This window comes from Ranitomeya imitator, chromosome 10 (assembly GCF_032444005.1).
Source record: "Ranitomeya imitator isolate aRanImi1 chromosome 10, aRanImi1.pri, whole genome shotgun sequence".
Taxonomy (NCBI): domain Eukaryota; kingdom Metazoa; phylum Chordata; class Amphibia; order Anura; family Dendrobatidae; genus Ranitomeya; species Ranitomeya imitator.
In genome coordinates, this window is record NC_091291.1 from 101,776,331 (window position 1) to 101,801,049 (window position 24,719).

General features: G+C 44.2%; 1 protein-coding gene across 1 annotated transcript in view; it reads left to right on the forward strand.

The window, feature by feature from the left end:
• TNFRSF25 (TNF receptor superfamily member 25) overlaps nucleotides 1-23,824 on the forward strand; it is a 113,514-nt gene extending 89,690 nt beyond the window's left edge. Inside the window, exons 5-10 of the mRNA XM_069740717.1 lie at nucleotides 11,323-11,404; nucleotides 14,167-14,231; nucleotides 14,491-14,595; nucleotides 15,052-15,071; nucleotides 20,690-20,762; nucleotides 22,232-23,824. Coding sequence (XP_069596818.1) covers nucleotides 11,323-11,404; nucleotides 14,167-14,231; nucleotides 14,491-14,595; nucleotides 15,052-15,071; nucleotides 20,690-20,762; nucleotides 22,232-22,515 — 629 coding nt within the window. The 3' untranslated portion in view covers nucleotides 22,516-23,824. The remainder of the gene's footprint in view (nucleotides 1-11,322; nucleotides 11,405-14,166; nucleotides 14,232-14,490; nucleotides 14,596-15,051; nucleotides 15,072-20,689; nucleotides 20,763-22,231) is intronic.
• The last annotated feature ends 895 nt before the right edge of the window (nucleotides 23,825-24,719 follow it).

Consider the following 24,719-nt stretch of genomic DNA (forward strand, 5'->3'; position numbering starts at 1 on the left):
CCATGTACCCACTCATGTCACCATATATACACAGATACATATGTCACCACATACACACTCATGTCACTATGTGCACACTCATACACACACAGGTCACCATGCACACACTCCGGTCACCGCATACACAAACAGGTCACCACGTACCCACTCATACACACACAGGTCACCATGTACACACACAGGTCACCATGTACACACAAAGGTCACCATGCACACACTCATACATACGTCCCCACGTACACATTCACACCCACATCACCACATACACACTCATGTCACTATGTACACACTCATACACACAGGTCACCACGCACACATATCACCACGTACACGGTTGCGAATATACACAGTTCGCACACACAGACGCAAATGTACACATATCACCACATATACTCACACATTTTACCACATATACACGCATGTACACATACACATGTCACCATGCACACAAACATACAAAGGGCAGGGATTCCTGACTGCGCAAACATAGCCTGACTGCAGAAAAACACTCTTAACCTACAGCTATGGGAATTATCTGCATATTAATAGTGTTACTAATCTGCCCAGTGCCCACACTTAGGCTACTTTCACACATATGGTAAGTTTTTTGCCGTCAGGCACAATCCGGAGAATTTTGAAAAAAAAAACGGATCTGGCAACAATTGCCACCGGATCAGTTTTTTTCTCATACACTTTTATTAGCGATGGATTGCGACGGATGGCTTAGGATGCCGGATCACCTAGAAGGATCCGGCAAAAAAAAAACAGATCTGTCTCATCAGTTTTTCACAATTTGCGACAGATCCATTTTTTTCAACAGTTGACGGATTGTGTCTGAAAGCAAACACCTGATGTGTGAAAGTAGCCTCAGCCGAACACTGTGTGGGAGAAAATTATTTTTTTTCCCCTCCAGCGTTCGGGTTTCAGTCACAGGGTGGGAGAAGCGCCGGCGCGGGTTCAGTCACCGCTCTGAGTATACAGAGTGATGGCTCAGGTCACCACGTACACTCATACTCATGTCACAACGTATACACCCATACACACACAGGTCACCACGTACACACTCATGTCACAACATATACACTCATACACACTCAGGTCACCACGTACACACTCATGTCACAACGTACACACTCATACACACACAGATCACCACGTACACACTCATGTCACAACGTATACACTCATACACACTCAGGTCACCACGTACACACTCATGTCACAACGTATACACTCATGTCACAACGTACACACTCATACACACACAGATCACCACGTACACACTCATGTCACAACGTATACACTCATACACACTCAGGTCACCATGTACACACTCATGTCACAACGTATACACTCATACACACTCAGGTCACCACGTACACACTCATGTCACAACATATACACTCATACACACTCAGGTCACCACGTACACACTCATGTCACAACATATACACTCATACACACTCAGGTCACCACGTACACACTCATGTCACAACATATACACTCATACACACTCAGGTCACCACGTACACACTCATGTCACAACGTATACACTCATACACACTCAGGTCACCACGTACACACTCATGTCACAACGTACACACTCATACACACACAGATCACCACGTACACACTCATGTCACAACGTATACACTCATACACACTCAGGTCACCACGTACACACTCATGTCACAACGTATACACTCATGTCACAACGTACACACTCATACACACACAGATCACCACGTACACACTCATGTCACAACGTATACACTCATACACACTCAGGTCACCACGTACACACTCATGTCACAACGTATACACTCATGTCACAACGTACACACTCATACACACACAGATCACCACAGATCACCACGTACACACTCATGTCACAACGTATACACTCATACACACTCAGGTCACCATGTACACACTCATGTCACAACGTACACACTCATGTCACAACGTACACACTCATGTCACAACGTACACACTCATACACACTCATGTCACAACGTACACACTCATACACACTCAGGTCACCACGTACACTCATACACACAGGTCACCACGTACACACTCATGTCACAACGTACACATACAGATCACCACATACACACTCATACACACACAGGTCACCACGTACACACTCATGTCACAACGTACAGACTCATAAACACACAGGTCACCACGTACACACTCATGTCCAAAAGTACACACTCATACACACACAGGTCACCACGTACACTCATACACACTCAGGTCACCACGTACACACTCATGTCACAATGTATACACTCATACACACTCAGGTCACCACGTACACACTCATGTCACAATGTATACACTCATACACACACAGGTCACCACGTACACACTCATGTCACAACGTATACACTCATACACACACAGGTCACCACGTACACACTCATGTCACAACGTATACACTCATACACACACAGGTCACCACGTACACACTCATGTCACAACGTACACACACAGATCACCACGTACACACATACACACACAGGTCACCACGTACACACTCATGTCACAACGTACACACACAGATCACCACGTACACACATACACACACAGGTCACCACGTACACACTCATGTCACAACGTACACACACACAGATCACCATGTACACACTCATACACACACAGGTCACCACGTACACACTCATGTCACCACGTATACACTCATACACACACAGGTCACCACGTACACATTCAGGTCACCGCATACACACACAGATCACCACGTACCCACTCACACACACACAAGTCACCATGTACCCACTCATGTCACCATATATACACAGATACATATGTCACCACATACACACTCATGTCACTATGTGCACACTCATACACACACAGGTCACCATGCACACACTCCGGTCACCGCATACACAAACAGGTCACCACGTACCCACTCATACACACACAGGTCACCATGTACACACACAGGTCACCATGTACACACAAAGGTCACCATGCACACACTCATACATACGTCCCCACGTACACATTCACACCCACATCACCACATACACACTCATGTCACTATGTACACACTCATACACACAGGTCACCACGCACACATATCACCACGTACACGGTTGCGAATATACACAGTTCGCACACACAGACGCAAATGTACACATATCACCACATATACTCACACATTTTACCACATATACACGCATGTACACATACACATGTCACCATGCACACAAACATACAAAGGGCAGGGATTCCTGACTGCGCAAACATAGCCTGACTGCAGAAAAACACTCTTAACCTACAGCTATGGGAATTATCTGCATATTAATAGTGTTACTAATCTGCCCAGTGCCCACACTTAGGCTACTTTCACACATATGGTAAGTTTTTTGCCGTCAGGCACAATCCGGAGAATTTTGAAAAAAAAAACGGATCTGGCAACAATTGCCACCGGATCAGTTTTTTTCTCATACACTTTTATTAGCGATGGATTGCGACGGATGGCTTAGGATGCCGGATCACCTAGAAGGATCCGGCAAAAAAAAACCAGATCTGTCTCATCAGTTTTTCACAATTTGCGACAGATCCATTTTTTTCAACAGTTGACGGATTGTGTCTGAAAGCAAACACCTGATGTGTGAAAGTAGCCTCAGCCGAACACTGTGTGGGAGAAAATTATTTTTTTTCCCCTCCAGCGTTCGGGTTTCAGTCACAGGGTGGGAGAAGCGCCGGCGCGGGTTCAGTCACCGCTCTGAGTATACAGAGTGATGGCTCAGGTCACCACGTACACTCATACTCATGTCACAACGTATACACCCATACACACACAGGTCACCACGTACACACTCATGTCACAACATATACACTCATACACACTCAGGTCACCACGTACACACTCATGTCACAACGTACACACTCATACACACACAGATCACCACGTACACACTCATGTCACAACGTATACACTCATACACACACAGATCACCACGTACACACTCATGTCACAACGTATACACTCATACACACTCAGGTCACCACGTACACACTCATGTCACAACATATACACTCATACACACTCAGGTCACCACGTACACACTCATGTCACAACATATACACTCATACACACTCAGGTCACCACGTACACACTCATGTCACAACATATACACTCATACACACTCAGGTCACCACGTACACACTCATGTCACAACGTATACACTCATACACACTCAGGTCACCACGTACACACTCATGTCACAACGTACACACTCATACACACACAGATCACCACGTACACACTCATGTCACAACGTATACACTCATACACACTCAGGTCACCACGTACACACTCATGTCACAAAGTATACACTCATGTCACAACGTACACACTCATACACACACAGATCACCACGTACACACTCATGTCACAACGTATACACTCATACACACTCAGGTCACCACGTACACACTCATGTCACAACGTACACACTCATGTCACAACGTACACACTCATACACACGGGTCACCACGTACACACTCATGTCACAACGTACACACTCATACACACTCAGGTCACCACGTACACACTCATGTCACAACGTACACACTCATACACACACAGATCACCACGTACACACTCATGTCACAACGTATACACTCATACACACTCAGGTCACCACGTACACTCATACACACACAGGTCACCACGTACACACTCATGCCACAACGTATACACTCATGTCACAACGTACACACTCATACACACACAGATCACCACGTACACACTCATGTCACAACGTATACACTCATACACTCAGGTCACCACGTACACACTCATGTCACAACGTATACACTCATGTCACAACGTACACACTCATACACACACAGATCACCACGTACACACTCATGTCACAACGTATACACTCATACACACTCAGGTCACCACGTACACACTCATGTCACAACGTACACACTCATGTCACAACGTACACACTCATACACACGGGTCACCACGTACACACTCATGTCACAACGTACACACTCCTACACACTCAGGTCACCACGTACACACTCATGTCACAACGTACACACTCATACACACACAGATCACCACGTACACACTCATGTCACAACGTATACACTCATACACACTCAGGTCACCACGTACACACTCATGTCACAAAGTATACACTCATGTCACAACGTACACACTCATACACACACAGATCACCACGTACACACTCATGTCACAACGTATACACTCATACACACTCAGGTCACCACGTACACACTCATGTCACAACGTACACACTCATGTCACAACGTACACACTCATACACACGGGTCACCACGTACACACTCATGTCACAACGTACACACTCATACACACTCAGGTCACCACGTACACACTCATGTCACAACGTACACACTCATACACACACAGATCACCACGTACACACTCATGTCACAACGTATACACTCATACACACTCAGGTCACCACGTACACTCATACACACACAGGTCACCACGTACACACTCATGCCACAACGTATACACTCATGTCACAACGTACACACTCATACACACACAGATCACCACGTACACACTCATGTCACAACGTATACACTCATACACTCAGGTCACCACGTACACACTCATGTCACAACGTATACACTCATGTCACAACGTACACACTCATACACACACAGATCACCACGTACACACTCATGTCACAACGTATACACTCATACACACTCAGGTCACCACGTACACACTCATGTCACAACGTACACACTCATGTCACAACGTACACACTCATACACACGGGTCACCACGTACACACTCATGTCACAACGTACACACTCCTACACACTCAGGTCACCACGTACACACTCATGTCACAACGTACACACTCATACACACACAGATCACCACGTACACACTCATGTCACAACGTATACACTCATACACACTCAGGTCACCACGTACACACTCATGTTACAACGTATACACTCATGTCACAACGTACACACTCATACACACACAGATCACCACGTACACACTCATGTCACAACGTATACACTGATACACACTCAGGTCACCACGTACACACTCATGTCACAACGTATACACTCATGTCACAACGTACACACTCATACACACACAGATCACCACGTACACACTCATGTCACAACGTATACACTCATACACACTCAGGTCACCACGTACACACTCATGTCACAACGTACACACTCATGTCACAACGTACACACTCACACACGGGTCACCACGTACACACTCATGTCACAACGTACACACTCACACACTCAGGTCACCACGTACACACTCATGTCACAACGTACACACTCATACACACTCAGGTCACCACGTACACACTCATGTCACAACGTACACACTCATACACACACAGATCACCACGTACACACTCATGTCACAACGTATACACTCATACACACTCAGGTCACCACGTACACTCATACACACACAGGTCACCACGTACACACTCATGTCACAACGTATACACTCATGTCACAACGTACACACTCATACACACACAGATCACCACGTACACACTCATGTCACAACGTATACACTCATACACACTCAGGTCACCACGTACACACTCATGTCACAACGTATACACTCATGTCACAACGTACACACTCATACACACACAGATCACCACGTACACACTCATGTTACAACGTATACACTCATACACACTCAGGTCACCACGTACACACTCATGTCACAACGTACACACTCATGTCACAACGTACACACTCATACACACGGGTCACCACGTACACACTCATGTCACAACGTACACACTCATACACACTCAGGTCACCACGTACACACTCATGTCACAACGTACACACTCATACACACACAGATCACCACGTACACACTCATGTCACAACGTATACACTCATACACACTCAGGTCACCACGTACACTCATACACACACAGGTCACCACGTACACACTCATGTCACAACGTACACATACAGATCACCACATACACACTCATACACACACAGGTCACCACGTACACACTCATGTCACAACGTACAGACTCATAAACACACAGGTCACCACGTACACACTCATGTCCCAAAGTACACACTCATACACACACACAGGTCACCACGTACACTCATACACACTCAGGTCACCACGTACACACTCATGTCACAATGTATACACTCATACACACACAGGTCACCACGTACACACTCATGTCACAACGTATACACTCATACACACACAGGTCACCACGTACACACTCATGTCACAACGTACACACACAGATCACCACGTACACACATACACACACAGGTCACCACGTACACACTCATGTCACAACGTACACACACACAGATCACCATGTACACACTCATACACACACAGGTCACCACGTACACACTCATGTCACCACGTATACACTCATACACACACAGGTCACCACGTACACATTCAGGTCACCGCATACACACACAGGTCACCACGTACCCACTCATACACACACAAGTCACCATGTACCCACTCATGTCACCATATATACACAGATACATATGTCACCACATACACACTCATGTCACTATGTGCACACTCATACACACACAGGTCACCATGCACACACTCCGGTCACCACGTACCCACTCATACACACACAGGTCACCATGTACACACACAGGTCACCATGCACACACTCATACATACGTCCCCACGTACACATTCACACCCACATCACCACATACACACTCATGTCACTATGTACACACTCATACACACAGGTCACCACGCACACATATCACCACGTACACGGTTGCGAATATACACAGTTCGCACACACAGACGCAAATGTACACATATCACCACATATACTCACACATTTTACCACATATACACGCATGTACACATACACATGTCACCATGCACACAAACATACAAAGGAATACACTGAATTGTGGACTTGAGACTGCATTTAATCACACAGAATGAGACATACAGAAAATTCCACTCCTGTTTCTGCCTGCCCCACAGATATGTACCCCAACAGCTCCCCTCGAGCTGAGTTTCAATCATGCATCCCCCAAACAACTAAGAATCAAAGAGACCCCTTACCAGAAGCCTCCATGATTGCCTGCAGCTACTCACACTTCTGCATGAAGGTTTTTACACATGGTGTGTGGGGCAGCCGGCGCCTCCTCCGCAGAGCTGCACGGTCTGCTTCCTGCTCTCCGATTGGTAAGGGAGCACACACTGAGGGAGCAGGAAAAATACAGTACAGCCTCTAGGGACGGCTTCTCCACCAATCAGAGAGCGGGAAGGACATTGCACCCTTGAGTGACCTCTGCTCCACCAATCAGCATGATGCTGCTTGTTGGGAAGAGCAAATAAAGGGACAGTGCGGCTTCTAAAGTAATATTTGGCTGAACGGCCCAAAGCTGCAACTAGGAGACCAGCCCAGGGGGCAATTGCCCCTCTGCCCCATGGCCCAGCCCGCCCCAGCTGGCAGCCCCAGGTTCCTGACCTGCTGTGTTGCCTCCGGGTGTCAGTTGGGGGCAGGAGACTTGGAATTTCCTGCCCTCAGGATTCGGTGGCTGGGTATGCAATCCTCTCACCAGCTCGGACTCCGGTGTCCGGTCTCTAAGCGCTTTTTCTTGGAATGAGCCCAATCGCAGCTCCAGACCCCAGTCCCTCTCCTCACGTGCTTCCTTTCCCTTCAGTGTCTCACACTAAACTCACCAACCCCGCCTCCAGACCAGAACTTATAGCTACCCTGAAACCGGGTTTAGCGCTCCCCCTTCTGGTCTGGAGTTAGGAAGGTGTTGTATGTTTGTATTAGCTGATTAGGGAATCCCTCTTTGCATCAAGACATGACACCCCTCCCCCGTGAGGAAGGCAATGCCATTGTGGCAACCGGACTCCTGGGGTGCCACATAAGTATACGTTGTTATTCTATTTTATCGGGAGGTGGGGTATACAGCTCCAATGTTACCCAACTGCTATAGTGCATCTTTAAACTATGTACAGGGACCACATGGTCAACGTCAAGCAAAGCTGCAACACCTTTACAATAAGTCAGAGAGACACAAACTATAGGTCAGCCTTATTTGGGAACTAATCTATTTTCCTGTCACTCCACCGGAGCACACCTGGGCTCTCCAGTGGTGCAAAAAAACTTTAATTTATACGATCAACTCTTTCTACAGAGCAGAAAAGCAGCACAGAGTATTTCAGGAATTTAATGCTGACCTTGGAGGGGGAGAAGAGCTGTCTACTTAAAGGGAAACTCTGCCCTTACATCAAAGTGCTCTTACATAAGGTGATAGACCCTGATTCCAGCGATATGTCACATACTGGGCTGCTTGCTGTAGATTTGAAAAAAAAAAATCACAGTTTTTTCAAAAGGAGAGCTAATCATTGGAGGGATGGTAAACCTTCTGCAGATAGTCCTCTATATTCATGATCCCTGCATAACTTTGCCCCCACCATTCATTACAAGCTTTCTGCCTATGCACAGTGTACACATAAAGCAGCCAATCGGTGGTGTGTACGGTGTTATACAGAGCTCAGCAATCCGAGCTCTGCTAGATCTGCAGCAAATAAAACTATTACTTTATTAAAACTGCAGCAAGTAGTCCAGTGAGTGACACACGGGTAGAATCGAGGTCTCAGCCCCTACATCATGATGCTGTCAGATGGGACAGCAAAAACCTGCTGACAGATTCCCTTTAAGAGATTATGTTATTGAGGTCAGGTATCTAAGTATTGATGTACTCAGAAAGTCTCTTGTGGAAAAGGAGCCAATGTAGTGACTGGGTCTGATCAGATAACACATGCACTAAATAGTGTAATGTCTTCCTTTACTCCATATTTCTAGTACTGACACTTTGGGGTGGTGGATCTGCATTCTGCCCAGGACCATTGTGCACATCAGCCAGGATGTCATTTTATTTGGTCACTGACTGTGCACAGATTCAGATGTCTCTTCTGCCACCTAGTGGCCACATTACATTTTTCCTGCTGTGTACAGTTCTTTACATTATTGTTATTATTATTGTCTATTTTTATTGCACCGTTGATTCCGTGGTGCTGTACATGCAAAACACAAGTCAAAATTACAATGAACAAACTAACAGTGACAGACAGGTACAGAGGGGAGAGGACCCTGCCCTTGTGGGCTTACACTCTACAGGATAATGGAGAAGAAGACAGTAGGTTCGGGGGTTTTGACAGCTCTGGTGTTGGTGAGACGGCGGCTCTGATAGTGGCAAGATGGCAGCAGGGTCATTGCAGGCTGTAGGCTGTTCTGAAGACATGGGTTCCGAATGAAGGGGATAATCGGATATGTTGGGTCAAGGAAATCCAGAGGATGAGGGATACTCGGGAGAAGTCATGTGGGCGATTGGGTGAGGAGAGTATGAGTGTGTAGGAGAGAAGGAGGTCTTGGGAGGACTGGAAGTTATGTGTGGGAAAATATCAGATATCAAGTGCACAGGTGGTAAGATGTGATCTGGAGAGGAGGTGAGTAAGCTCTCCTTCAGTGATGGTGGGCAAGAAGGTGGTTGAGTAGTAAAGACTTGTCTGATTTTGTTCATCTTGCTGAAATGTACGGTGAAGTCTTCGTCAGAGATGAGGGAGGTCAGAGGGGGCAGTTGTGGGCGTAGCAAGTTAAAGGTGATAAATAACTGGTTGGGTTTGTGGGATAAGGAGGATACAAGGGTTGTGAAGTAGGCCTGTTTAGCAGAGGTGAGTGCTGACTTGAACGTGAAAGTTGCTTTTTTTTTTAGTGTGGTGAAGTCTTCCTGTGAGTATGTTTTCTTCCAACGTCGCTCTGCAACCCTGGACACTGTCCAAAGCTTTTTAGTGAGGGTGGTGTGCCAGGGTTGTCCATTGATTCACTCTGCACTCTGCCATGCACGAGAGGGGCGACTGAGTAAATAGCTGATGTGAGTGTAGTATTGTAGAAAACAGTGGCTCTGTCTGTGTCGAGTACTGAAAGTATGGAGGACAGCGGCAGGATAGAGATTGTGAAGGTGTTTAGTTGTGAGGGTGAGCTTCCTAGCTGGACTTAGGGGAGCAGGTGAAGAGGGCAGGGAAGAGAATGTAAGTAGATGGTCAGATAGGGGCAGAGGCAGGTGAAGATCAGGTCTCTGTATGTCTGTGTGGGTGGCTGTAGAGGACCACTACGTTACATTTATAAACTCTTGAACTGTCAGTCGTCAGATGGAGCCACAAATCTATGTACAACAAACATTCATATATATTTATCCCTGTAGGCACGACAACAAACAATACTCAGTGTGGTGACTGCCTGCCTGGATTCTATGAAGACAAGAGCGAATGTCAGGCCTGTCCTCAGTAAGGGATAAGTACGATTATGTAACATATAAACTGCGCTCAACCTATAATGATGTTATAGTGCAGGAGGAGCTGATCCGATTGATAGACATTTTTGGTGGAAAAGTTTCAGTAAAACTTGTGTTTTATTTATTTGAATCACTGGTGTTTGTATGTATGAGTCCAGTGGGCGGGCCTACTAGTGATTGACACAGTCATAAAGGGAATACTGTCAATCAGTAGTAAGCCCGCCCACCGGACTCACAAATGCAAAAAGCATTGATTTTCAATAAATACAAAACTATTGTGAATATTTTATAAATCCCCACATATCATTCTGCTCAGTTTCTCCTTTTCTATACCGTACTGTCCACAGATCCGACTACAACGTGACAGGTTCCCTTTACCACCATTACAGATGAGCGTGTTCATTGAGACTGTTGGTGTAAGATCCCGGACATCTTAGGGCTGGGACTTACATCCGAAATACGGGCGCACAAATGCGCCTGTAATACTTTTATAAAAGACCTTCCTTGGGAATGTGACATCAGACAAATGACCTGTTGTTTAAATCACATTTCTGAAATACATATATTTATTTTTTTTAAATGTTTTTTTTTTCTCCATATCATGATCATACATTGAAAAAACAAAATGAGTAATCTTCCAATTTTCACACTGGCCAATGGGGGTATTTTAGGCTCTCACATCCTGCCTTTACAAGCAGCGTTTTCAGCAGGCTCATTATCATTACAGGCAGGATTACAATGACAGATAACACCTCTATCCCCAGCTGAAAACACAAGGACCACCCATTACAGTAGTCGATGTCACAGCTGATACGGCTCCATCTCTCTTCAACATTACCTTGGCACACGCTCATTAGATGCTTCAGTACAAAATATAGTGTCTGAGCCATATTGCTGCTAATGTACATGTAAATTTTCTGAAACAGGAAGTATCAGTCCAGAATAGGACCAGTGGCCAGTGTGAAAATTTAAAGATTTCTATTTTTTTTATTTTAATGTACATATTCATATGGGAAATAAACAATTGCCAAATATAAAAATACATTTAGCCCAAAAACCTGATTTAAACAAAGGATATTTTCCAATGACACATTAGCTTTAAAGGGAATCTTTCAGCAGCTTTTTGCTTTTTAAACTGAGGGGCAGAGAGTCTGATTTCAGCAATGTGTCACTTACTTAGAAGCTTGCTGTAGTTTCTGATGGTTTATCAGCAGATTATCACTGTCGGACTAGGTGTCAAGTGCAGGACAGTCAGGCTACTCTGCGTAACCCCGCCCCCAGCAATGCACAGTGTACACAGAAAGCTGCCAAATAGTGATGTGGGCGGAGTTACACAGAGTTTAGCATAGATCTGCAGCAGAGAAAACAGCGATTCTATGAAAACTGGATCAAGCATCCCAGTAAGTGCCACATCACTGGAATCAGCGTCTCAGACCTTATATCATGCTGCTCTCAGATTACACAGCAAAAACCTGCTGACACATTCCCTTTAAGTGTGTATAGATGCTTTTGTGGCACTTGCAGATCAGTCAGGGCTTCCCCACGTCAAGCTTTGGCCCAAAAGAACCACCCATTGTGTAAGGAAACAGAAAACAACTAAACAGCGGACAGAAATTTGCATGCATGTAGTTCTGTAGAATAAAATTGAACACAACAGAATGAAATTAAAGGTCCCCAAACATGAAAAGCCCCCAACCAAGACCCCTCTAAGTTGTCTCTAATATAAGTGAAGAAAATGCCTGATGTCTGAGCCCAAGAGATGATTTCCCACTTAAAAGGAATCTATCACCGGGTTTTTGCTACCCAATCTAAGAGAAGTATTATGCAGAGGCAGATACCCTGATTCCAGTTATGTATCACTTACAGGGCTGCTTGCTGTTATTTTGATAAAATCTCCGTTTTCTCTGCTGCAGATCTAGCAGTTCTCTAATGCTGAGCTCTGTATAACCCCGCCCACACCACTGATTGGTAGCTCTCTGCCCATGCACAGTCTATACAGAAATCTGCCAATCAGTGGTGGGGGCGGGGTTATAAAGAGGAGGAATACATGGCAGCAGGTTTACTTGTGATAATCTCCTGTTGATAAAACAGTGATTTTATCAAAACTTCAGCAAACAGCCCAGTAAGTGATACATTGCTGAAATCAGGCTCTATGCCTCTACATAATACTGGTCTTAGATTAGGTAACAAAAACCTAGAGACAGATTCTCTTTAAGACATTATTGGCTGTTTACCATCTCCTAAGTCCAATCTCTGTGCCAGCCGCCAATGTTAGAATGAAGTGCAAGGGAAACTGTGCCCCTTTTGGGCCATGCTGGTCACTGACTATAACTGGTTGCTGCCACTTTGTTGTATACATGGGTGGGCGCTAGGAGGGTCACACCTTCCAGATCTCCCAACTGATCATTGATGACATATGGAAACATGCTACCAATGTCTTATGTGAGAAAATTAGGTTAGATAAGGGTTAACATTTTTTTTTTTTTTAAAGGCCCCACTGTGGCTGCGCTGGGTACTGCAACTCTGCCGCACTGCAATACCAACCACAGCCTGTGCATGGGAGTGGAGCTGTCTCAAGAAGAAAGCTGCCATCATTTTGTAATCCTTTAAATCCATTTTGAGAAAAACAAAAACATATCTAAATGTAGCATTACTGGTTCTTGTTGCTGGCTTGCAAATACAGATCAGAGTAATCTCACCCATGTTGCTGGAATGATCGTATTTGGTACACTTTTTTTTTTTAAATCTCCCCAGATCAGAAAAACAATGTGAAGATACAAATTTTAGCTGCTCACCTGTGTGTGTACCGATTAAATCAAGTAAGTTAACCAGATGGGACATGTCTGATAGATAGAATCCCGTTTTATTTCTGTACGGTAAAATGTAGAATGTCTGCAGCCACCACCAGAGGGAGCCCAAGAGTTTACTGAATACTATGTTTAGAGTGAACTCAATAATACCACAGTATGCAGTCAGCTCCCTCTAGTGGTGGCTGCTGGTGACAGATTGTTGTTTTTGCTTTCTCTATGTCTATACAGAATTTTTTTTTTTATTAATAACAAATTATTATATATTTAGCAATGTCAGTGGCATACATATTGACTGGGGCCTTCCTGCTTCTTCTCCTGCCATGTGGTGGTCTTCTTATTCACAAGCACAAGAGAAAGAAGAAACACCAAAAGGGTAAGTCTGTGATGGATTTATTAGAAATTACTCTTTATTATGATACTGTGTGTGGTAGTATGCCCCTGCTGGCCAATAACAGGTACAGCAGCGGGATTACAAAGTCAAGTATTGATACCTTATCTTATTAATGTATAATAGTAAAGAAGAAATAGATTACTAAGTCAGGGAATTTACTACTGTGATTGCAGGGAGGTCTGGTAACTATTGCAGAAGGGGTCAGCGGAACAAACTACAATAAAAATACATATATTGTTAAATAGATTTCTTAGACCTGATGAGGTTGGTATACTTACTCTGATAATCAATGCCAGAATTACTGTATAATTCTAATATTAAAAATTAAGTTGGGTTGAGACAGATGAGTTGTTTTAGATTTTTTAGATGCCAGTGTTCCTATTATTAATGCAATCACAGTAAAACATTAAAATAACATTTTCTATTCATGATTTTTAGGAGAACACGTCTTCACGGTGGTAAGATCCCATCATCTGTTATAATATTACCGTAGATGAAATTATAAGAAGTGTCTGTCGTGGATTTACATGTGACAGAAATGTCTACATCGGTTTTATACATCTGAAAAGGATAATTTTGGAAACAAGCACAAGGATTTTTGAAAATTCAATTCAGATACGTGGAAAGTTGCTGAAATTTCTCCAGAAAAAATCTACGGCATGTGAATGCACCCTTTATGTCATTTTATAGTTACGCGTCAAAAAAGATCAGTCACCGTTATGCGGATTTCTCTAATGTACTTTTTCTGATTTAAAGGCCAAGTACTTCTTTTCACGTTGTTGTTTTAGTTCCTTGCATGTATTATGCGATATAATACATTACAATACATTTTTACAATTGTTTTTTTATTAAAAAAGTTTAACATTTCTTCTTCTGGAGCTTGCATATATTACAATGCATCACAAGCTGCTCAGTGCTGTATAGTGTAACTTCTGAATCTCAATTTTTATCATATCAAATAATCAAATAAAATCAACTCAAATCGCATCAGATTTGAGCATATATCAACAATTAGAAGAGAAAGGAAAGAAAGACCTTCCAGAAATCCCAGCTGCCGGGACTGACACTGAACAGCATTAAAGGGAACCTGTCACATGAATTTGGCGGGACCTTTTTTCGGTCCGATGGGCGGCGTTTTCAGGTGTTTTATTCACCCCTTCCTTTGCCATTGGCCGCACGCTGCCCGCAATATTGCCTTGAGGTTGATTCGCTTTCCTCCGTAGATCACGCCTGCGCAAGGCAATCTTGCCTTGCGCACGCTCAGTATGCTGTGCCCAACTGCGGGCAAAGCCGAAAAGCATTAGTGCGCATGCGCCGGCGCACTATGTCCCGGAACACAGCAAAATACTTCCGGGACATAGTGCGCCGGCGCATGCGCACTAATGCTTTTCGGCTTTGCCTGCAGTTGGGCACAGCATACTGCGCGTGCGCAAGGCAAGATTGCCTTGCGCAGGCGTGATCTACGGAGGAAAGTGAATCAACTTCAAGGCAATATTGCGGACAGCGTGCGGCCAGCGGGAAAGGAAGGGGTGAATAAAACACACGAAAACAACGCCCATCGGACCGAAAAAAGGTCCTGCCAAATTCAGGTGACAGCTTCCCTTTAAGCAGCATGCAATGCAGTGTGACACATCTAAACTACAGAAGAAGAATGGTTAGAAATATAACGAAAACCAATGGTAGAAATGTGCTAAATTACATAGTGTGGATCATGCAGATGTAGACACGTTTAACTTGATAAATAACGCACCATCTTGATGACTTCTCTCACTTAAAAGGATTAAGATCATTTGCATTGCAAAATCCATTGACTGTTGTCAGGTTAGGCGTCAGATCTCACTTTTTTTGAGCCATGATATCCCAGCGCTGTGTCATCTGTGTTAAGATGTCGACATTTGTACAATGTGAAAATAACATGCAGAGGCGTCCATGGCCTACACACTACAGTTTATCAAGGGAAACTTTCTTGTTCAAATGTAGATCCTTCTAAGAGGTCTCCTATGAGAAAGGTGTACACGGAAGTCATAGTTATCCCTATTTCTTAAGGTCTCATTCAGATGTCCGTTTTTCTCACGTATGAGAACAAGGCACATATTATTTTGATCAGAGTTTGGTCCCAGTGTCATCAGTTTTTCTCCACCTTCTTCTTGCAAACAGTCCGTGAAATCTGGATCGCACTCCGATGTCTTTTGTGTGCGGTCCGATTTTTTTCACGGACTCATAGACTTGTATTGCCAATTTTGATCCCTCGCTCAGATTAAAATCGGACATGTCTCCTAAAGTTTCTGTGGACCATTCTGTTCAAGGAAAAACTTGGACATGTGCACAACCCCATAGTATACCAACAGGTATGAGTGCTATCCATGAAAACCACAGATAACCCTCGTACGAGAAATCAGATATGTGAACGAGCCCTAACTCCTTATAAACAGTACAACAATTTAGACTGAAAGAGCTATTTAAGCTTTACATTGAATGGCTTGTCCTTAGGATAGGTCTTCATTATTAGATCTGTGGAGGTAGAACCCTCGGCACCACACCGATCAGTCTTTAAAAAAGGAAACGGCCCTTGGCCAAGTTCTGCAGGACCTTTATTGTTACAAATTGGTCCAAACAACATTATGCAGTGTGAAACGATGCAAACCATGAAGAAGCTGCAGCACTCACTGAACGCCGAAATCCTGGAAAAATAACTGATGGGAGTCCTGACTCCCCCCCTTCCCAATCTAATATTTTAAGGACCATCAATTATAAAAGCCCAGAGAGCCCTTTCTCGGTATGTGAGCTATGTGACTCCTCTTGGCTCTGAGGTTTGGCTGGGAGACCTTTAATTGTTAGTGGCATACATGGAAAGTTATAGCTCAGCCCCTTACTGGCATTTTTGGAGGTAATTCTGCTTAAAGGGAACCTGTCACCCCCCAAAATTGAAGGTGAGCTAAGCCCATCGGCATCAGGGTCTTATCTACAGCATCCTGTAATGCATTCTGTAATGCTGCAGATAAGCCCCTGATGGATCCTGAAAGATGAGAAAAAGGGGTTAGATTATACTCACCTGGGGGGGGCGGTCCGATGGGTGTCGCGGTCCGGTCCGGGGCCTCCCATCTTCTTACGATGACGTCCTCTTCTTGTCTTCACGCTGCGGCTCCAAGGTACTTTGCCTGCCCTGTTGAGGGCAGAGCAAAGTACTGCAGTGCGCGGGCGCCGGGAAAGGTCAGAGAGGCCCAGCGCCTGCGCACTGCAGGGCAGACAAAGTACGCCTGCGCCGGAGCGTGAAGACAAGAAGAGGACGTCATCGTAAGAAGATGGGAGGAGCTGGACCAGGGCGCGACGCCTATCGGACCGGACCGCAGCAGGAACGCCCCTGGGTGAGTATAATCTAACCTTTTTCTCAGAATGCTGTAGATAAGCCCCTGATGCTGGTGGCCGCAGCTCACCTTCAATTTTGGGGGTGACAGGTTCCCTTTAAATAGAATCTATAGGACGTTTTACATATGCCCTAATCTAAATCATATACATTGAATATCTCTGCATGGTCCAAGAGGGCAGGTTCTTCAGCACCAAAGGAAGGTGGTTAAAACTCAGCCTTTAATCATATAGGATAAAAATTTGGTAGAATGTGCACAGATAAAACCAATTCCACCCGAAACGCGTCAGCATTATGTTTTTCTTTTATATATGTGCCCATTTTGCCAATTTTTAATTAATGCCTAGATTTTAACCACCTTCCTTTGGTGCTGGAGAACAAGCCCTCTTGAACCACTGAGAGCTATTTGACTTGGAACCAAGACCAGTTCATACTCCGGACCACAGACTGTCCCCCTGGAAGTTTCCGGGAGAGGTGAGCTGAATTGACACTTTCTCTATTTTTCGACATTACATAACTGTTGGGCAAGCAATCATTGAGCTGGCAGCTCTCTCCCAACTCCACATGAATGCTTGGTTCTTCTAGGCGCACCTGTGTTTTTTTTTTAGAGAAACGCAGCTAGACTCATCTCTGTGTCGAACAAACGGATCGGCTGTTGATATTCCAAAGGCTGGATCCGTCTCTGCCCCTACCGGAGATCATGTGTCGGGGAAGAGTCGGGAGGCCTCATACACACGACTGTCAGATGATCCCCAATATGTGAATGAGGGCCTTTCCAGGTTCCTCTGCTACTATTGACCTGTGGATCCTTCTTCTACTTCTTCAGCCTCACCTATCACTTTAGGCTGGATACCAACATTTTTGGAGTACATTCGTATTTGTTACATTTCGGTCTCTTTGGCATATAGGAGATTTGTTTACATCCCTGTTTCTTCCAGTCATCTAGCAACAGAGGACCTGATTAAACATTCAGGGCTGTATGCATTAAATATGTGAGCAATGAATACTTCATGAAGTTTTCTTTGTCTGTGAGCCAGACGGGAACATCAGGCCCCTTACGCAAAGTTTATTGTCTGTGCAGAGATGATAAGGGTGTAAAGAGTTGTGTCAAACACTAGTCCCCAAAACAGGGAGGACAATACAGAGCAATGAATCATCCCTGGAGAAAGTGAAGATGAGGGTTCGCTGACATCTGCGCATAAAATCGTCAAGGGCAATGAGAGAATAAATTGCATTACATTCGCACCAATGTTGACCAATGAGGCAGGGTTCATCGACGAGTTTTTCCCCACCTGGAATTGGGGTGAGGAAAAATTTGCAGCATAAAACGGGCGAGACTCACCAATGCAAACCAATGGGTGCGAGAAAAAAAACACACAGCACATAGACCATGCGTGTGCTGCGCAATTTTTGCACACACAGCCAAGTACAGTAAATTCACAGCGTGACCCATCAGAATATATAGATAGAATACATACATAGAAGGATGTCATTGAGATATACAATAAGTGCAGTGCTTGTGTAGTGTTCTGTACTTGCATTAATTTAATAAACAGATAAAGGGGAAAAAATGGCATGGGGTCCCCTTAATTTTTCTTAAAGGGAACCTCTCACCCCATTTTTTCAGATTGAGATATAAATACTGTTAAATAGGGCCTGCGCTGTGCGTTACTATAGTGTATGTAGTGTACTCTGATTCCCCACCTATGCTGCGAAATACATTACTAAAGTCGCCGTTTTCGCCTGTCAATCAGGCTGGTCTGGTCAGGTGGGCGTGGTGACATCGCTCTTTTCTTCCCCAGCTTTCCGTTGGTGGCGTAGTGGTGTGCGCATGTTGCAGTGACAAATCCACTGCGCGCACGTGAAGAAGCAGAGCGCGATCTGCGCTATTACCCCCTGTCATCGGTGGGGGCGGCCATCTTCCTGGGGCCGCACGTGCGCAGATGGAGTGCTCTGCTGCACGGGGCTTCAGGAAAATGGCCGCGGGATGCCGCGCGTGCGCAGAAGAGATCGCGGCGGCCATTTTCCCAAAGCCAAGTTTGCATCTCGGCTTTGGGAAAATGGCCGCCGCAATCTCTTCTGCGCACGCGCGGCATCCCGCGGCCATTTTCCTGAAGCCCCGTGCAGCAGAGCACTCCATCTGCGCACGCGCGGCCCCAGGAAGATGGCCGCCCCCACCGATGAAAGGGATGACAGCGCAGATTGCGCGCTGTGTCTTCACGTGCGCGCAGGGAATTCGGAACTTGGACATGCGCACACCACTACGCCACCAACGGAAAGCTGGGGAAGAAAAGAGCGATGTCACCACGCCCACCTGACCAGACCAGCCTGATTGACAGGCGAAAACGGCGACTTTGGTAATGTATTTTGCAGCATAGGTGGGGAATCGGGGTACACTACATACACTATTGTAACGCACAGCGCAGGCCCTATTTAACAGTATTTTTATCTCAATCTGAAAAAACGGGGTGACAGGTTCCCTTTAACCAGCTGAGGGAAAGCAGACCTACACTGCCCAGGGGCCTCCTCACTCTGTGTCCGCTCCTGCTCCATAGAATCAGCTAATGGACATGTACATCTAAACTAACACACATGTATAATATTACATAGGACCATTTCTGACCAAAAAAAAAGTTTTAACATTTTTAAAAAATGTGAAGTTACCTGTAGAATTACTAATAAAGCTCATAATTTTCCTTGTTTTCTATTTAGATAGGAGGAGGAGAGGTGCCTGGTTTAACAGACCTAAACCAAGAGTCAAGAAATTATTCTCCTTATACGCCAGGTAATAATACATTGTGGGTTTGAGGGTGCTGGGAAACTTACACTAATTGGGAAAGTGACAAAATATCCATACCTCATGGGATGGATTTAGAAAGACAGATAGATACATAGATAAATATTAGGTAAACTCAAAAAGCAAGGCAGCACTCCATAGATTAAAGATGAAAAATGTGGATTTTATTCAGGCCCACATTACACGGCGATGTTTTGGCTGACACTGAGACTTTCTCAAGCTTGTGTGAGCCAAAACGTCGCTAATGTGGGTCTAAATACAAATCCACTTTTTTCATCTTTAATCTATGGAGTGCTGCCTTCCTTTTTGATTTTGTCTGGATTGGAACAAGTATTGGATGCATTGCTGAGGAGGCCTGGTGACCCGCCATATGGTATTGTGCTGTTCTACTTTTTTACAATATAGATATTAGATAGATATATGATAGATAGGTAGATAGATAGATAGATAGATAGATAGATAGATAGATAGATAGATAGATAGATAGATAGATAATAGATAGATGATATATAGATAGATAATAGATAGATATGAGATGGATGGATATGAAAGATAGATGATAGATAATAGATAGATAAATTGATAGATAATAGATGCCTAGGATTATTAGAATAGATAGATATGAGATGGATGGATATTAAATAGATAGATAGATAATAGATAGATATGAGATGGATGGATATGAAAGATACATAGATAGATAGATAATAAACTCAAAAAAAGGAAAAGCAGCACAAAATAATTGAAAAAAGTGGACTTTAATGCCTGAACGGCGTGGCAACGTTTCGGATGTGTTATCCGATAGATAATAGATAGATAGATACATAGATATATAATAGATAATAGAGAGATGATAGATAATAGATAGATAGATAGATAATAGATAAATAGATAGATAGATAATAGATAGACAGACAGACAGACAGATAGATAGATAGATAGATAGATAGATAGATAGATAGATAGATAGATAGATAGATAGATAGATAATAGATAGATGATAGATGATAGATGATAGATAGATAGATAGATAGATAGATAGATAGATAGATAGATAGATAGATAGATAGATAGATAGATAGATAATAGATGATAGATAGATAGATAATAGATGATAGATAGATAGATAGATAGATGATAGATAGATAGATAGACAGATAGATAGATGATAGATAGATAATAGATTGATATGAGATAGATGGATAGATCCTGTAGATAGATAACATGTTTGAAAAGTGACTTAGCTGTTCTGCTCACAGTTCAGCCTTAAACTAACAAACCCAGTAGCTTTACAGAGCTCATGAAATATTGAGTCTGATATTTCCCTGAGTTTTCCGCTTTCCTTGTTGCTACAATAGAATCTAATTCAATGACTTCATGAAATATTCAGTGGGATAAATAGTGGCTGAACCAATGCAGGTAAACACTGACACAGAAATACATTGAATCCCCAGCAGGTCATGTTCCTTCAGTCCTCCAGAAAAGCTGCACGCTGTACGACATCATCGACTGCGTCCCGGTAAGACGATGGAAGGAGTTTATGAGGACCCTGGAACTTCCTGACAAAGTGATTGAGATAGTGGAAGTGGAAATCTCTAACTTTCGAGACCAGCAATATGAGATGCTCAGAAGATGGTGCCAGTTAAAAATGGCTTCTCTAGATGCCGTGTACCAGACCTTGGAGAGGATGAACCTATCGCGGTGCGCAGAGGAACTTAAAGCAAAGATAGGACATTACTAATAATGCTGAAGAAGTGCTAGAAAGTACAAAGGAGAAACCATGGAACCAAGCACTACATGAATGTTGGCACCATCTTAGACACCAATAGCACTCGGTTGTTTGGAAAAAAACGTGTTAGATGTTCATAGCGTTAGATAAAATTACAGAAACAATATAAAAATCGATATATTTTAATGAATTCTAGCTGGCACCCCAATGGACATTGGGCAATTTTCCTGCCGGTGATCCGATCACCTGGAACCCAGACGACAGTTCCTAATATTATATATTGTGTCTAACCCTCTGAGGCTCCTTATGGGGGTGGACCTATAGAAGCCCAGATCTGCAGTAAAGAGGTCATGATTTGATAACATTTGATAAAACAGAGCTCGTGCTCAGATATCAGTGGATTCTTTCCAGTAGTTGAAGTAATTTCTAAATGAAGACATTTTGCAGTAAAGATGTAAGAAACATTTTTCAATTAAAACAAGATCAGCGATGGTAATAATAACCAGCGGAGATTTGATAACGTGTGAAGGATCAATAAATAATATTGTGTATTAATATTTTATTAATTTAAGGCATTTAAAGGGTCAAAGAAACAAAACGGACAGTTAAAACAACGAGTGGGACTGTCTCCTTATTCAGGGGAAAGGAAAAAAAAGGAAAGTTTAGAAATAAGCACGATAATAACACTGCCATATAAATCCCACCTAATACACCTGTACAATGCTATACCCCATAACACCAGCCAAAGTTCCTAACTATGAATTCCTATCTGATCATTGAACGGCACATACTTGTTGCTGTGAAGTCATTGCTGGTGGAAGTCACGGGTAAATTTCCTTTGTGCTCTTTTCTAGAATTTGCATTATCTGGCTTTTGAAAATAACAAATGACAAAAAAAGATTAAAGGAGTTGGCCGGCCATAGGCTACAAGTCTGCAGTCACTCTATGAGACTACAGACTTATGAATCCTCACAGTACGCAGATTCTCCGATGCCAGCACTGGGAGCAATGGTCGGGTGGTCACAAGTACTGTATTTTTCGGACTATAAGACGCTCCGGACCATAAGACGCACCCCAAATTTTCGGAAGAAAATTAGGGAAAAAAATTAATGCATCAAATGAGGGTCCGTCTTACAGTCTGAAAATTTTCAGCTTAACTGGTGGGTAGGGTGTGAATGGGAACGCTGGTGGAGCGGTGTCTTAGAATGTGATCGGTGGTCTGGCTCATCCCAGGCTGGTGCAGCAGGCTCGGTGGTTTGGGGCTCCGTAATTTTGGGAAAGCCCCCACACATCCATCCTATGCTGATGCGCGACAGTTTGGCAGACGATCCGTGGTACGGGGCTCCGCTGGCATTTGTGGAAATCCCGGAGCCCCCACATATCCATCCCGGGCTGGTGCGCGGCATTTTTGCAGATGATCGGTGGTGCGGGGGCTCCGCCGGCATTTTGTGAAAGATTGGAGCCCCCGCACTTCCATTGCTGTAATGATGATTTGATCTTCATGAAAATGGCAGCAGTAGGCGGCGCATGCACAGACTAAGATCTTGGGAGACAAGATCTCGGTGCATTCTACGCATGTGCTGCCTCCGGCAGCCATTTTCATGAAGATCAACTCATCAATACAGCAATGGAAGTGCGGGGGCTCCGGCCTTTCACAAAATTCCGGCGGAGCCCCCGCGCCACCGATCATCTGCAGAAGTGCTGCGCACCAGCCCAGGATGGATGTGCGGGGGCTCCGGGATTTCCACAAATGCCGGTGGAGCCCCCGGCACCACCGATCATATGCCAAACTGCCGCGCACCAGCCTGGGATGTGTCACCTGGTAAATGCATCCCGACCATAAGACTCACCCCCATTTTCCCCCAAAATTTGGGTCTGAAAAATATGGTATGTGATTTGCATACAGTCAGTTACATGCAGACTAGACATGCATGACCTTGCGCAATACAAGTGTATTTAGCAAGGTCAGTCATGTCTAGTTGGAATGTGGCGGGAAGTATGCAAATCACTGGCACATCCTCACAGCTCGCAGTGCGCGCAATGTGAGGATTCACAAGTCTGCAGTCATGTAGAGTGACTGCAAACTTGTAGCCTGAGGCCGGACAACCCTTTTAACATAACACGGTACTTTCATCGCAATAAATGTATAAAGAAAACTGATTCATACTGTCCATGTATCGATTGTTTTCATAAACAATACCTCCATCAAGTGTAGC